The sequence below is a fragment of the Dendropsophus ebraccatus genome, chromosome 9 (genome assembly GCF_027789765.1).
Source record: "Dendropsophus ebraccatus isolate aDenEbr1 chromosome 9, aDenEbr1.pat, whole genome shotgun sequence".
Lineage (NCBI taxonomy): Eukaryota > Metazoa > Chordata > Amphibia > Anura > Hylidae > Dendropsophus > Dendropsophus ebraccatus.
In genome coordinates, this window is record NC_091462.1 from 16,298,139 (window position 1) to 16,312,832 (window position 14,694).

The window sequence follows — 14,694 nt, forward strand, 5'->3', positions numbered from 1 at the left end:
TAAACAACAGATATTGTGACATTGTTTGTCATTCTTTTCACGTAATAAGCAGTTATTCTCGTACTGCATCGGTAGGAGTTACACTATCATTGCCTCCTCCGTGTCTATATTCTAGGTCACATTTCACAAAAGTCTGAAAGAATAAGTGGAAAAACAATAGAAAGATTGAATATCAGCTGCCAACAGTCATAAATTTACTCAACACCTTTCAAATGTCTTTGCTCCATCTTTTGTTTAGACTTTTTTTTTTTAATGTATAACTTTTTTTTCCCCTCCGCTCCTCTTCTGACAGCAATGAGTGAGAGGTTGTTGGTCGATAGTGATACATTTAATGGGATAAGTATAGATGTAACGTAGTTAACATTCTTTCACCTTGCTAGCCTTGCTTGGGAAGGAGACTAAATGGGAAAAAGGCAATTAACCTTCTGACCTTACTTTTTTCATCCTTTTTCAAAGGTGAACTTTAACGCTCCTTAAAATAACACTTACTGGATTCAATTTCTTACTTCTGATCTTGATGAAAAATGTAAATGGGAAACGTGAAACAGAACGTATTTTCCTGGGCGTTTTATACTACTGTTTAAAATCCATAAATATTTTTGTAATTATGAGCATATCTTGATTAACCGATGTACTAAATCTAAGCTATTGCTGTAGAGTATTTTAGATAACACTGAGGTCTACCAGTATACTGGGGAATTTATACAAAATGGGACTTGTACCACTGAGACAGGTCAAATCCAGAAATAGCTAAGGTCTTTATACAATGGTCACTAATTAGTCAATTATTGACAAGGGACTAGTGTTGAGCGGAGAAGTCGGACAGGACAGTTTCCTCAAGGCCGCTAAACACCACAAGGGACCTTTCTAACAAGCAGGAATTGTTATGAATAGTGATGAGCGAACATCCCAATGTTCGGTTCGGATACCAAACGTGAACGTAAAAATAAAAATGATCGAGAACTGTTCGTGTTCACCGAACATTCACGAACAAATAACGAATATACAGTAGTATCCTACATTTCAGTCTACGCACATGCATACAGATTATCAGGTGCAAAGCGTTAGTAATGCAATAATTTAGTTGCACCCATTTTAGGTACACATTTGCGTACAGATTGCGTATGTTTTGGTCTAGAGTTACACACATGCGTACATATTATCAACGCAAAGCATAAATTATGCAGTGGCGTACGTTTGCAAATAGGAATATGCTCGAAAATGATCGTTATAACCATTCCGATCATCTAACAAATTGTTTGTGATTGGCAAACGCAAACAATAAGCGTCATGTTCGTACAAACATACGAACATTTACAAACATGTTCGCTCATCACTAGTTATGAACGCCTTTACCCTTGTTAATTACCTGTGCTTAGGTGTTAGGGCGTGTTCACACTACGGAATCCATGTGGATAACATCCCGCTCGCCCCTTCGCGTTTCTGCTTGACTCGCTGCATGTCCCACAGACTCCATTCTATGCTCCATCAGATTCTGCTATCCAACGAAAGAACTGACATGTCATGTCAAGCGGAAGCGTGCAGGGGCGAGTAGCGGAATCTGCGGGATGTTCTCCACGTGGATTCTGTAGTCTGAACGCGCCCTTAAAGGGAATCTGTCAGCTTAAAATCACATTCCAAACTGCTTGCACTATTAGATTGCTACTAAGGCAAGCAGACACACTGAAACTTTGATATATCTATATGTGTTTCCATAGCATAAAAAAGCTTTTATTTTCCTGCAAAGTGCTTTAAAAAAAAGCACTCCCAATGGGTGCGTTCACACTACGGAATTCTCGCAGATAAACTCGGCCCATAGAATGGTGTCTATGGAGCGGCGGAAAGGCGCACAGCCATGCGTGCGGACAGCCGACGGAATTTAGCGGAGTTTATCTGCGAGAATTCCTCAGTATGAGCCCACCCTATCTCCTGAAGTGGTAAGTGCTGTAAAACCTCGTCACTTCCACGACTAGCCCAATCCCTTCTTGATTCACAGCTAGAAGCTAAAGCCGAAAAAGAGAAATGGATGAAGATGGATGAAGGTGGTTGAGGGAGGACGGTGGTGGGGAAGGGGGGGGGGGGTCCTGGAGGCATTTTAGCTAGAGATAAGTGAACTTTTAAAAGTTTGGCAGGTTTGCTGAACTTTAAAGAAAAATTTGGCTTAGTCTCAATCAAATCTTAAAGCGACTCTGTACCCACAATCTGACCCCTCAAACCACTTGTACCTTCGGATAGCTGTTTTTAATCCAGGATCTGTCCTGGGGTCCGTTCGGCAGGTGATGCAGTTATTGTTTTAAAAACGAGTTTTAATCCTGCAGTGCTGTGTCTAACGGCCAGGGCTTACATTAGTATTTGCATTAGGCTGGCACCACCTCTCCGTCCTTCCTCCCCACCCTCCTCATCATTAGGAATGCTCCAGGCAGATTGCTTCCTATTCCCCTTCCCTGTGCATAATGAACATGGGCTGGATCGTTAAGACACCTGTGCAAAGCTCAAACAGCAGTAAATGTTCCTGGATCATTCCTAATAATGAGGAGGGCGGGGAGGAGGGAAGGAGAGGTGGTGCCAGCCTAATGCATATACAAATGTAAGCCCCGGTTGTTAGAAACAGCGCTGTAGGATTAAAAGTTGTTTTTAGGACGATAACTGTATCACCTGCCGAACGGACCCCAGGACAGATCTTGGATTAAAAGCGGCTATCTGAAGGTACAAGCAGGTTGGGGGGGGGGGGTCATATTGTGGGTACAGAGTCGCTTTAAACAAACTGCAATAAAACAGCTAAACGATTGCAAGCATTTAGCTGTTTTAATGCAGTTCAGCACGTTTGCCCATTAATACTTACCTGTCTACACTTCTCTGATGTCCACCACTGATTGAGACAAGAGTGACAGCCGCGAGCTGGAAGTGGCAACGATTAGCGGGGGACACTCCAGGGGAGCTTGGACAGGTAAGCATAGGCTCTTTTTTGTTTTCTATGTGTATTAAAATGTGCCGCTATCTTTAGGAACTTGTTACAAACTGCAAACAGTTCAGTTCTGTAACACACCAAACTTTTTCAAAATTCAACCAATTTCGGTTTTTGAAGTGAGGCTCACTCATCTCTAATTACAACCCTTAGCACTTCAGGAGCTTGGGAACGCATCTTTGGAACTGCGCACCAAAAAATAAAAGCATTTTTCTATGTTGTGGAAGAGCACACTGATATATGAAAGATACCATGTGCCATTTCCTTTATTCCCCAGTAAAAAGTTTCAGAGAGGTATTCCTGTACCCCTTTTTTAGGGATGTGGCACCTCTTTTCCCACATCCCTTACCAGATTTGGAGCTCATCTTGACTATCAGTCAAGAATGGTCAGATATGAAAGGGGAAGTTAGGAGGTATTCCTGCTTACAGAGGATCAGGGACTTAGGAACACATCTTTGAAACTTCCCACTAGAGAATCAAAGCATTTTTAAATGTTCTGGAAGCACAGACAGATATTTGGGCACAGCCTTATGCATAAGCTATTTTGGCAGCGTTGGCCAAAACAAAATGCCCAAGGTTTGCGACAAACAAATTTTTTAGCAAAGTTTTTTCGATGATATGCCGAACCAGCATGGAATCTCTGCAACCATTTACAGGATACAGTGGTCACATGCCATGACTCACCAGTCACATGTCGCATAACATATCAAAGATTGGCTGAGAGCCCCCAGAGCTTTAGTGCTAAATCGGTGGGGGTTTAAATGTTTAAATAGATGTTTTGCAGGTTTTTATTTTTTATTTTATTTTTTTACTTTTTTTTCCAACTCTTGGACTGGTATAGGGAATTTTAAAAAGTGTTTTTTTTCTTAGATTTCCAGCATAGTCTGGTTATTTCTCAGTGATGATTTTCGATGTTCTCAGTGACAAGTTACATAGCCGGGGAAGACTGAATCGTGTGGCCCTGTTTTATTAAGAACACTGGCAGTCACCGTATTGTCAGGAGATGCATTGTCACAAATGATACTCACACACAGACAGGCATGTTTGTCTCTGGGTCCAGCCGACACGTGCCCCCATTATAACAGTACCCATCACATAACTGACAGCTAGAGGCGATCTTTCCATTACTGCAGCTGTAAAAGAAAAGAAAAACATGAAAAAAATCACATGATTATTCCTTTAATTCTGGAAGGCTGATCTGAGCGTCTTGGCATATTCTTGTAATCTAAACTCCTGTAAGAAAAAAAAAAATCCACGAGATGTGGAAACACTATCATTATGACAGGTCAGCCTTGGGCGATAATTTTTTAAACAGCATGACAGCAAGCGTATTTTTTTTTTCCTCTTAGGCTATTATATTTGCAAACTGTTAGTTCAGATAAACAAGGCAATGCTAACATTTACTTATGCCGTGCAAATATCTAGCATAGATCCTCCAGAGACAAACCGGCGCATCTCACAGACCCGTTCTGCTTTGTATGCATGCAGCAGCCAAACTGCTAACACGCCAAAGAAATAAAATTAATTTGAAGATTTCATCTTTCCCATCCTACCTAAACATACCAAGTTAAAGCTGTTGTTTCTGTCAAAATGTCAAAAATGTCACCAGTCTATTTACCGGGGATTATAGATGTTACAAATTACTGTGAATCCGTGTCAATCACGCCATCAGCCCTTATCAAATTTACTGATGTTAATAAACAAGAAGAGGTTTTATTTTGCACATTTAAACAGTTAAAAATAGCAAAGATTTTGGCAGACTAATCCGGACGGCACTCATCCTAATTTATAGATTTTCTGTAGACTCAAAAATGGGACATAGAGGTTTTGGGGTCTAAAGCCCATAGTGATATTCAGGGTCACTTTATATAGATCACTATACACAAGCCAATTACCATTCTTAAGATTGCTAGTTTCCAATAATCGGACGGTGTAAGGGTTCATATATGACCTGATCTCTGTTTATAGTCTGTTTCTGGCTTTGGCTCCAAATCTTTGGCAGATAATCTTTCTGTGTAATTGGACCCTAAAAGAGCCTGTGATCAGCCGTCAAACAGACAATGCTTGTTTGTCAGCTGATCATAGTTATCTGCTGCACATCATCCCATATAAATGGAGGATGTATGGCTAACAACGTTGAAATTAAAGGGCCTGTAAGAGCATTGAGGCTTGTATGTGTTCCCACACATAGCAATTGGATTGCATTACTGTCGTGATATTGTTTAATTGAAATGATATGATGAGTATCGCAGCAGTACTGCAAATAAACTGCGATGTATGAATAAAGCCAAAAGGCTCATTAAACAAGTGGTGTTAAATGAGATTTATGCTCGTTATCAGGACCTGCTCTGCCCATCTAAGGGGGGATTTAAACGTTATGTGCACGTCCATAATTACAGACAATGTGCTAAGGAACAGACTTTGGAGTTTCTGGCATCATCATTCATTTACATAAGTCATGCTGTGTCAGTACCATAGTACGAAGATTTGAAGCGGATGTACCAGCAGGTACTTTTTTTTTGTTTTACATTAACAGACTGGCACTGGTGCAGGGATGCCAGTGGCGCGCCACAGAGAACTCGAGGCAGGCCCACCAGCCCCCAGTGTGACAAAACCCCTTCCCCTCTGTGATCCGGCTCCATTATAGTAAATGAAGCTGGTGGTTCAAAAAAAGGACCAAGTCACCGACATCCCTGTGCTAGCGCCGGTCTGTTAATGTAAAAAGAAAACAAAGCTCCCGGATTCATCATGAATGATGATGTTGATATCTTCGAAACTGTGTAAACCTTTTTGCTACTGTACTGACACAGCCGGACTGTTATGTAAATGAAGCCTCCTGATAGCATGTCCTTGGGAAGATTAAATGAGAAATTGGGATCATTAGAGGGGTTATCTGGGCACCTAACTTTTTTTTTTAATTATTTTAATGTAAGCGATATGGGGGGGGGGGGGTCCCAAGTTCCCAAGTTCCCAAGTTCCCATGTGATGTCATTCACTGGTTTGCTCATATTGCTACTGCCTTCCTGGATGGACTGTGCAGTGACTGCCTACTTAGCCATTCACCGACTGAGCTGAGGCACTTCCTGCTGCAATAAATACTTTAGTACAAGCAGATGACCGGATAATGTCATCGTTTTGTAACACCACCAGAAAAATATAACAAAATTAGGCAACTGTACAACACTTTTTACTTAACAAATGGAAAGGTAAGGACGGACACATCTTTATGAAGTCTGATTCTTTGCACACTAGGAAATATTCATTTAAACTACTGTCTTCTTTCTATGAGCAACAAAAAGACTAAATGAGAGAGAGTGAACAATACAGTGTACGGCTCCGAGCAGAACACAAGCAGAACAGTCATTTAAATCAATATGTATCGACATTTGAAAGTTGTCAATTGAACCTACATAAAGGGAAACTTAATGGACAGCGCAAATTTCCTATTTTCACTAACTTTGATGGCCTTTTAGTCGGCTTTATCTATTTATTTATTCCTATTTAGAGAAAAAACAAATTATTCTACTTCAAATGAATTCAATGCACCCTTTCATGCAGCAGATTATTCCGCAATAGTCAACCCTCTCTTTTTGTATTCTCCGTATTAGTTGGCTAATGGAGGAATTATACAGAATTAGCAATTCATCAGAAATCTCATTAACTGATTTATGCAAAAGATTCTTTATTTATCCTTGTGCTGGGCTTTAAATCCTGGTTAATAGCCGAGTCTCAATTCAGAAATTATATATGATAAAAGTTTTTCAACACTTTAAGAAGAGTTAAAGTTAGTGGCAAAATATAAACAGAATCTCATTGCTTTTTAGAACAAGTCCCTAAACTCTGTACTAATGACATTTATAGGGGTTGGAGCTTGGTTATTCCTATTCCCTTGTCTCCTTTCACACAGCTATGAGGTTCACTGTTTAACTGTATTTCGTTCGACTTCAATAGGTTCTGCAGGCATAAAATATGCTAGAGCTTGGAGTGGTGTCATATGTATTGGCATTCAACAGATAGCAGGATAAATGGTGGCATGAAAAGTTTCCCTTTGTTCTGTCTGTGTAAGTGGGTGACAGTTAAAGTGGCATTAGAAAGGGAGATCATAGCCTGCTACTTTAATTTGTCTCCCGTATAGTCTCCAATGATCCCAGGGGAAAGGATGGGAGACAGGAACTTTTCTTGAGGTTATCACCACTCTTACCACCCACAACCTGTTACTTCTACCCCCATCTTTTGATGTTATGACTGTGTATACAGTCTCTAGTGACTAAATGGGGAGTGGATACAGAAACTTTTTTCATCACCTCTCTAAGGGTGCTAGCACACTACGGAATCCGTATGACCCGCAACAGATTCCGTCGCTTGTACCCGCACGCGGGTACGCATGTCGATTCTTTCGGCGGAATGCGGAATCTGCCCGTGCATAGAATAGTGTCTATGGCACGGGTGGAGATGCGCTGCGCATGTGCAAGTATGTGCAACGGAATCCGCCGTGGGTAATACGTGCGGATTCCGTAGTGTACACGCTCACTTACTGTTATCTCTTTCCTCATACACCCCACACAGACCCACTTTTAAAGGGTAGCCTTAATCCTTAAAGTGTCACTGTTATAACTTTAAAAATCAAAATCAACTGTAGATGTGATATCAAGCAAGTTTTCAATTTACATTCATTTGGAAAACACGGCACTTCCTGTTTTCTGACTTTCTGAGTCAGAAAACAGGAAGTCCTGTGTATCCCAGGCCATCTGAGAAGGCAGTCATGTGATTGAGCCGCGACACTCTGTACTTGCTCTATTTGTTTTTTACAACCAGCGCAAGTCAGAAAAATCTGCCTTCAGGAGACTGGACCTGGATTTCTGGTAAGTTCATCTTTGTTTTACAGCAAGATAACAACAACAACAACAAAAAATGAATACAAATTGCAAACTTCCTTTATTTCACATCTACTGTTTATTTAGCTTTTGAAAATTATAGGTAATGAATATTATATCAGTGGGAGTCCTATCGGCTGATGGAAGGAGTCACTGTGTTCCAACAATCACTTCATTCCCTATACTATTTTCTAGGCTCAACTATGTACATTTGATGATGGCTGTGTGGTATGGTAGCTCAGTCTAGATTAATTGCATGGGATTGCAGAGAAATGGAATTTTGCGGAGAGAAGTACAAGGTGTACAGAGTTGTGCTTCCTAAACAATAATGGGGATATAGTGCTTGCCAGAGCCCAGTGGGCACTTAAATAAGCTGATCAGGGCGCCAGTAGTTGATGAAAAAATATGTATTTTGATATTATAGACTGATAGAGCATCTGTTGCAAAGTCCGAGCAAACACTCACTGAAGCATTCACATAGACAAATACAGTGTATACTATTTGTAGCAACCTTCTAGGTAAGGGAATCACATCTATCTTCACCAGTTGTCCTCCAAGGCCAGATCCAAGGTGGACTACCATTTTAACCATTAACATTTTCCACTTGAAACATAAATAATCCATCCCATTGAAAAAAAATTAAAGTACTTGGAAGCACCTGGCCTAATAAACGCCTCCACAGATTTCATAGGTACAGCACTGAGCAGCCCGAAGACTCATCCGAGGAAAATACTATGAAAGAACATTGCTGCTATGGTGAGCAATCATATGGTTTCCTTAGGCTATATCCACTGTAAACAAAAACCATGGGTGCCATATTTCATTCTCGTACCTTGATGTAATCATAATATGCATGGCCATATGTCCATAACTTTGATGTTACATCTGCTGTTGTGTGAGAACAGTCACTCTATCCATGTTACTGAAGAATAAAATATATACAATCGGTTTCCGTAGACCATCCCGGAGGACAATCCCAGCACAAAAATGAGATGTTTCCTCAAGAACTGCTATAGAGCTGGAACCCTGCCACTTGGAAGGTGGAGAAGTTAAAGCTCAAATATTGTAGTTGGAGTTCTTTAAGCTCTTCATAAACTCCTAGACTCAATATGCCTTTTTTTTGGTTGCAGATGAATATTCATACAAACAATATAATCAGCTTAACACATTTCCTTTTTTCGTGCATTACAAATCTGGAATGCATTACTTTCACGTGAGCTATGAATATTAAGTACTTCTATTTGCATTTTTATGAATAAAAATGCTGAAGCTAACTTGTGAAGTATATGGGAACACTGGGAACTGAGATCATATGGTATTCTGCCAGTTTCACTGATGCCCCGTTAATAGTCCCTCAATAAGAAGTACAAAGGGGAAAACGAGATTGTCAGAATTCATTTCCAGTCTATTTAGGAGTTATTTATATTTACATGTTTAATTAATTTGTTGGCTGGATTTATTTCAATATATAAAAAGATGACGGGACTGACTGTGCAATGTACATGTATATGGCCCATTTGCAGCGTCACGTTTGCTAATGCACCTAATAAGCCTTGGAAACTGCACAGTATGCAGCTTATTTTAAAGTAAAGGTCCTCTTTAGAGATCAGTGAACCTTAATCACACTCAAGTTTGTCCGAATATAAGAAGCTGGCATTTGATTTGACCGGTGGCAAAAAAGTTGGATGCAGCCCTACGGAGTCCTGGAAAACATAAATACAGCCATATCAAACTTCTTCAACCACCAGTAATCAAGTGATGCAGATTCAGGTTTGGATGAGCGAGAGCATGCTTAAGGTTTGCTAATTTCTTGTCATCTTATATATCAGAAGTTAGTCGGATGCAAAAGCCAAACCATTAACCATCGGTAGATTTATAAACAACACAGTCCGACATCCTTTCATTGAGATCCCTGGGCTGTGATATACAAACTATTGAGTTCCCGCTTACAGACTATGGCTACGACCACACAATGCCTTTCTTTGTCCGTTTATTGGCCGTTTTTTGGATGGCCATCATTTTCAGCTTGCTAATAATAACGGATGCTACTTGGGCTTAAAAATATGTCCATCCAAACACTGTAGAGTTGTGGCGTATCACTGATGGCATGAAAAAGTCAGTACTAGATGAGTAAATAAGTAAGACTTAGTAATAAGTAAGAAAGGTTTGTGTAAAGAAAACCTGAAGCCTATAACAGTGCCAGCAAATTGAACTTTATACCTATATTAATAGCCACTGTTACTAAATAATTGTTGTATTCTCGCTCCTGTCTGCCTGATATTCCACATCTGTATCCATTCATTAGTCGCAAATCATGGGGTCAATGGAGACAACCGGACTGAATGAGAGAGAGGAGGGGATTAGTGCATAGCGAAACATGATAAGCAGAATGATTTACAGGGAGTCCATGGAACATGCCATCCTTAATATGCTGCCTGAGGTAAGATACTCATCTTGCCTCATGGCAAATACAGCAATGCTTCTGTTAAATGTATTAACTTTTCTTGTTAATGATAAGAACGTTGTCTTCTAGTTCCCTTCTAATCAGGTTTCCCTAAAGCTACTATAATCCAGAAAACTAGCCACCATGCTATCTATGGGAAATGACTTCCTCGGGCACATGGAATACCTAAACCATGATGACATACAGTGTATGGGAAGAGGGGGTGACATAGAGGAAATGTGCCAACTGGTTGGTTCTATCACTGGGTTTTGTAAGAACTAAAATATTTACAACATAGGGTCCTGTGTTACTGATCTTTAGGTACTGCTTGTAGCAAGTCATGATTCTAGTGGAGAATACTACATGCATTGGAACATGCTACTATTTCCTCTTCTGTGATCATGGCAATGATTGAATTAGATAAAGTCAATTTACACATAGGGGGAGATTTATCAAAGGGTGTAAAATTTAGACTGGTGCAAACTGCCCACAGCAACCAATCACAGCTCAGCTTTAGGCAGTGCTGAAAGGAAAGCTGAGCTGTGATTGGTTGCTGTGGGCAGTTTGCACCAGTCTAAATTTTACACCCTTTGATAAATCTCCCCCATAGAGTTTACCAATATTATTGACCACTCTATGTGATTTAAAGTCACTATGCGTAAATTCATCCCAGCGTGTGTGTTGACCTAGAGATATAATGATGTCCTTATTGTTAATATGCTACAATTCATGTATTTGTCAAGAAGACAGTTTACCACTTCATCATCCAAAGCCAAAAGATTAACAAATACAATTTATAAAGATTTCTAGAGAACCTTTGTATCTAACTCGAAAGTTGTCCTTACACTTTAGATTGACACCTAAGATTGTGGCTTATTTCCCCAGACAACAAACCGATTAGGCCCAATCCTTTCTGTCTGCAACATTTGCTGTTGAGGGAAAGACACTACCGTATACATTAGATAGCTGGCTGGTCCCGCCAAAATTGGTGGATTTGGTCAATATTGATCTAACATGAAGGTCTTAAGAATTAGAGGTTTGCCAACAAGATTTTTTAGTTGTGGACTTACTTGCACATGACGTCATTGATGTTCTTATCAATAATGCAGAGTCCTCCGTGACATCGCTGACATTTGTCGACTTCACATTTGGGGCCTTCATATCTTATGGGACACACACATTCCACTCGACCATCATCGGAGATTGTGCAAGATTCAGAATTGACACAGTAGTGGTGGCACACGTCTACGGTGAAACATAAAATCAGACAAGAATTGTAAGAAAACAGGTAGACGAATAGTACAACTTTACTAACTTTACTATGTGGAGTAAGTCCAAAAAAACCTCTCTACTTGTGTTTTTAGTTGACTCTTTAAGGGTTGGACTTGAGAATACTAAGATTTTATATATTTTTAATGTATTGTATTCTTTTATTCTGCTTACGGTATTCACGATGGGTTGTTAAGGGCCAATGAAAATTTAAGTCCAGCACATTCTATTGATAGTGTAATGTGGAGGAGTATAAGTTGTACCACTGCGGTGAATTCACACATGGGGTAATTTTATGTCAAAATAAATCTGCTGCAATATCTTACATGTGGATTCACCATGGAATTGCTGCAATTTCCCATTTTGCAATGCAATTTTACAACAAATTTACACCAAAATGACAGAAAATGTCATGCAGATTTTATTACAGATTTGTCTGTGGAGTAAAATAATGCTACATGTGAACCCACCCTCAAAGAGAATATCTCATCACTATATCATTCTCAGAGCTTCAGACAAAGGTGGGTATCTGAAAGGGACAAAAATAATGTTGAGAGGGCTTGTCGAACTGGTCGGGTTTGGAAATGTTCTCCGAACCAGAACCTTTGGCATTTGACTACCGGCACCTGTAAAAGTTAGATGCGGCATCAAATTTCTCCAGCCACCGTAAGTCAAATGCTGAGCGTTCTGTCTCGGATAATGTTGCCGAACCTGAACATTAGATATAAAAAAAATAATACGGGTCTCTTAGCTGACGGCTGCTTGCAAAGATATAAAATTACATTTTACTTCCAAGAACAAGTCTTGTACATCAATCATGCAGGGCAGGGAAGGGTGGTGGTAAGTGTGCATGCTGAAGCTCAGCCTGCCCTCTATAATACTTAAAAGGGTTACCCAGCGCTACAAAAACATGGCCACTTTCTTCCAGAGACAGCACCACTCGTCTCCAGTTTGGATGAAGGTTTTGTAACTCAGTTCTATTGAAGCAAATGGAGCTTAATTGCAAACCACACCTGACCTGGAGACAAGAGTGATGCCATGATTTTGTGGCACTGGATAACCCCTTTAGCTTAGAAGGAAGACATCATACTATAACTTTTTAAACAGCCCTCAGCTAAGAGGCAGGTATTATTTGTTTTAGCTCCTTAAAGGGGTTATCCAGTGCTACAAAAACATAGCCACTGTCTTCCAGAGACAGCACAACTCTTGTCTCCAGTTCAGGTGTGATTTGCAATTAAGCTCCATTCACTTTAATGGAACTGAGCAGCAAACCCTGCCCAAGCTGGAGACAAGAGTGGTGCTGTCTCTGGAAGAAAGTGGTCATGTTATTGTAGCGCTGGATAACCCATTTAAAAGCTACTGTAACTGTTCCTGTCTTGAGCTCTGAACATGATACAGAGCTGAAAAATTCCCTTTAAGGGATCATACAGGGTCATAGTTATAATTAGGAAAACTGGGAGAATACCAAATCTATGTGGTCACTGTGTAGACAAACTGTTTCATTTCTTGTTAAAGAAGTTATCCAGGGTTATAAAAACAAAGCTGCTTTCTTGTACAAACAGCTCCACCCCTGTGCTCAGGCTGTGCATGGTGTTACAACGCAGCTCCAATCACTTCAATGGAAATGAGTTGCAAAACCCCACACCCTAGCTGAGGACAGTAGTGGCGCTATTTCTGGAAGAAAGCGGACATGTTTTTTCTAATCCTGGACAATCCCCTTAAGAAGATCATACAATAGATTACAGTTTAGATTAAATTTATCTACTTTTTGCCCTTTTTTTTTTCTCTTGGACTGTGATATTGCTTTTCTTACACTTTCTTACTATTCTGTTCAATAAGATATTATTTACCGGATAATGTATTGAGCAATAATTTATGGCAAAAGTTTCGCCGAGCTAGTAAAAGAATAATAAATTAAAAAGCCGCCACCTCACACTCTGTAATGATGGAAATGGAATAAAATATTTAGTCCTCTTCAAAGCGTTCCTGTAATTCTGCAGTGGAGGGGGTGGCGGTATTACTATGGGGTGGTTACTGTTTGTGGTGGAAGCTGTCACTAATGAAGTAGATTAGCAGATAACCTAAGATCTCATATTAAATATTAATGCAAATTATCCTGAAGTTAAGCGTATAAACCCTGACTCTATGGCCCTGTATAGGGAATATGATGGCAAAGGATGGTATCAAGGTGAAACCTTTGCTTCTAGTTAGCACCCTATAGTTGTCACATTACAGCCGTATAGCACTGCTAATCTTGGGGAAGATGATGGGAGGATTGGAGGGTACTTGGCATAGATATATGTTAAAGAGATATGTTCAGCAAAACTCAACCGAGATTTTCTTATGACATGCAAGCATATTTCTCATTAATATTACATACTGATGTCAACCTATGGGTTTAATATTGGGGGGTATAAAATATGTTTGCTACATGCGCTACTATTCCCTCTTTTGGATATCAAACACTTATGGAAGTCTGTAGAGAATAATCAAATTATGGAAACATCTGTGTGCTCTCCATATGTGGTCCACATGCCATAACTATTATCATTGATATCACATGTATTGTATGAACACTAATACTGAGATTGATCAAAGCTTCTGACATGTTATAGCCACACTTCAGAAGTTTGTATTGGCGGGGGTCCGGATGCTGAGACCCTCGCAGATTGCAAGAACAAAGGGGCAAAAGCGCTTAGCAGTGAGTGCTCTGCCCCTTCATCTCTGCTCTCAATGCTAATGCTGCAATTGACGGAATTATAATGGAGCGTATGGGACTTCCAGTACACTTCCAGTAGACATGATTGCTGGAAGTTCCATGGGCTCCATTCTAATTCCGTCAATTGCAACATGCGCATTGAAAGCAGAGATGAAGAGACCAAGCGCGTGCCGTTAAGCTTTTCTGCCCCTTCGTTCTCGCGATTGGCGACGTCTCAGCATCCGGACCCCCACCGATACAAACTTCAACATTATGCTATAACATGTCAGAGGTTTGTATCGGTGGGGGTCCAGATGTTTAGCAGTTCGTGCTCTGCCCCTTCATCTCCGCTCTCAATACTAATTGTCAGGATCGTGCAGTAACCTGGTGTGAAATAGGCCTGTATTGCTTTTGTGACACGCCCGCTTGCTTCTCAGCTTCCTGG

The 14,694-nt window shown here is 40.2% G+C and overlaps 1 protein-coding gene across 1 annotated transcript in view; it reads right to left on the reverse strand.

The window, feature by feature from the left end:
- LRP1B (LDL receptor related protein 1B) overlaps positions 1-14,694 on the reverse strand; it is a 631,601-nt gene that overhangs the window by 20,389 nt on the left and 596,518 nt on the right. The window contains exons 83-84 of the mRNA XM_069982660.1: positions 11,353-11,527; positions 3,994-4,098 (exon numbers count right to left, since the gene is read on the reverse strand). Of these exons, the coding sequence (XP_069838761.1) occupies positions 3,994-4,098; positions 11,353-11,527 (280 nt within the window). The remainder of the gene's footprint in view (positions 1-3,993; positions 4,099-11,352; positions 11,528-14,694) is intronic.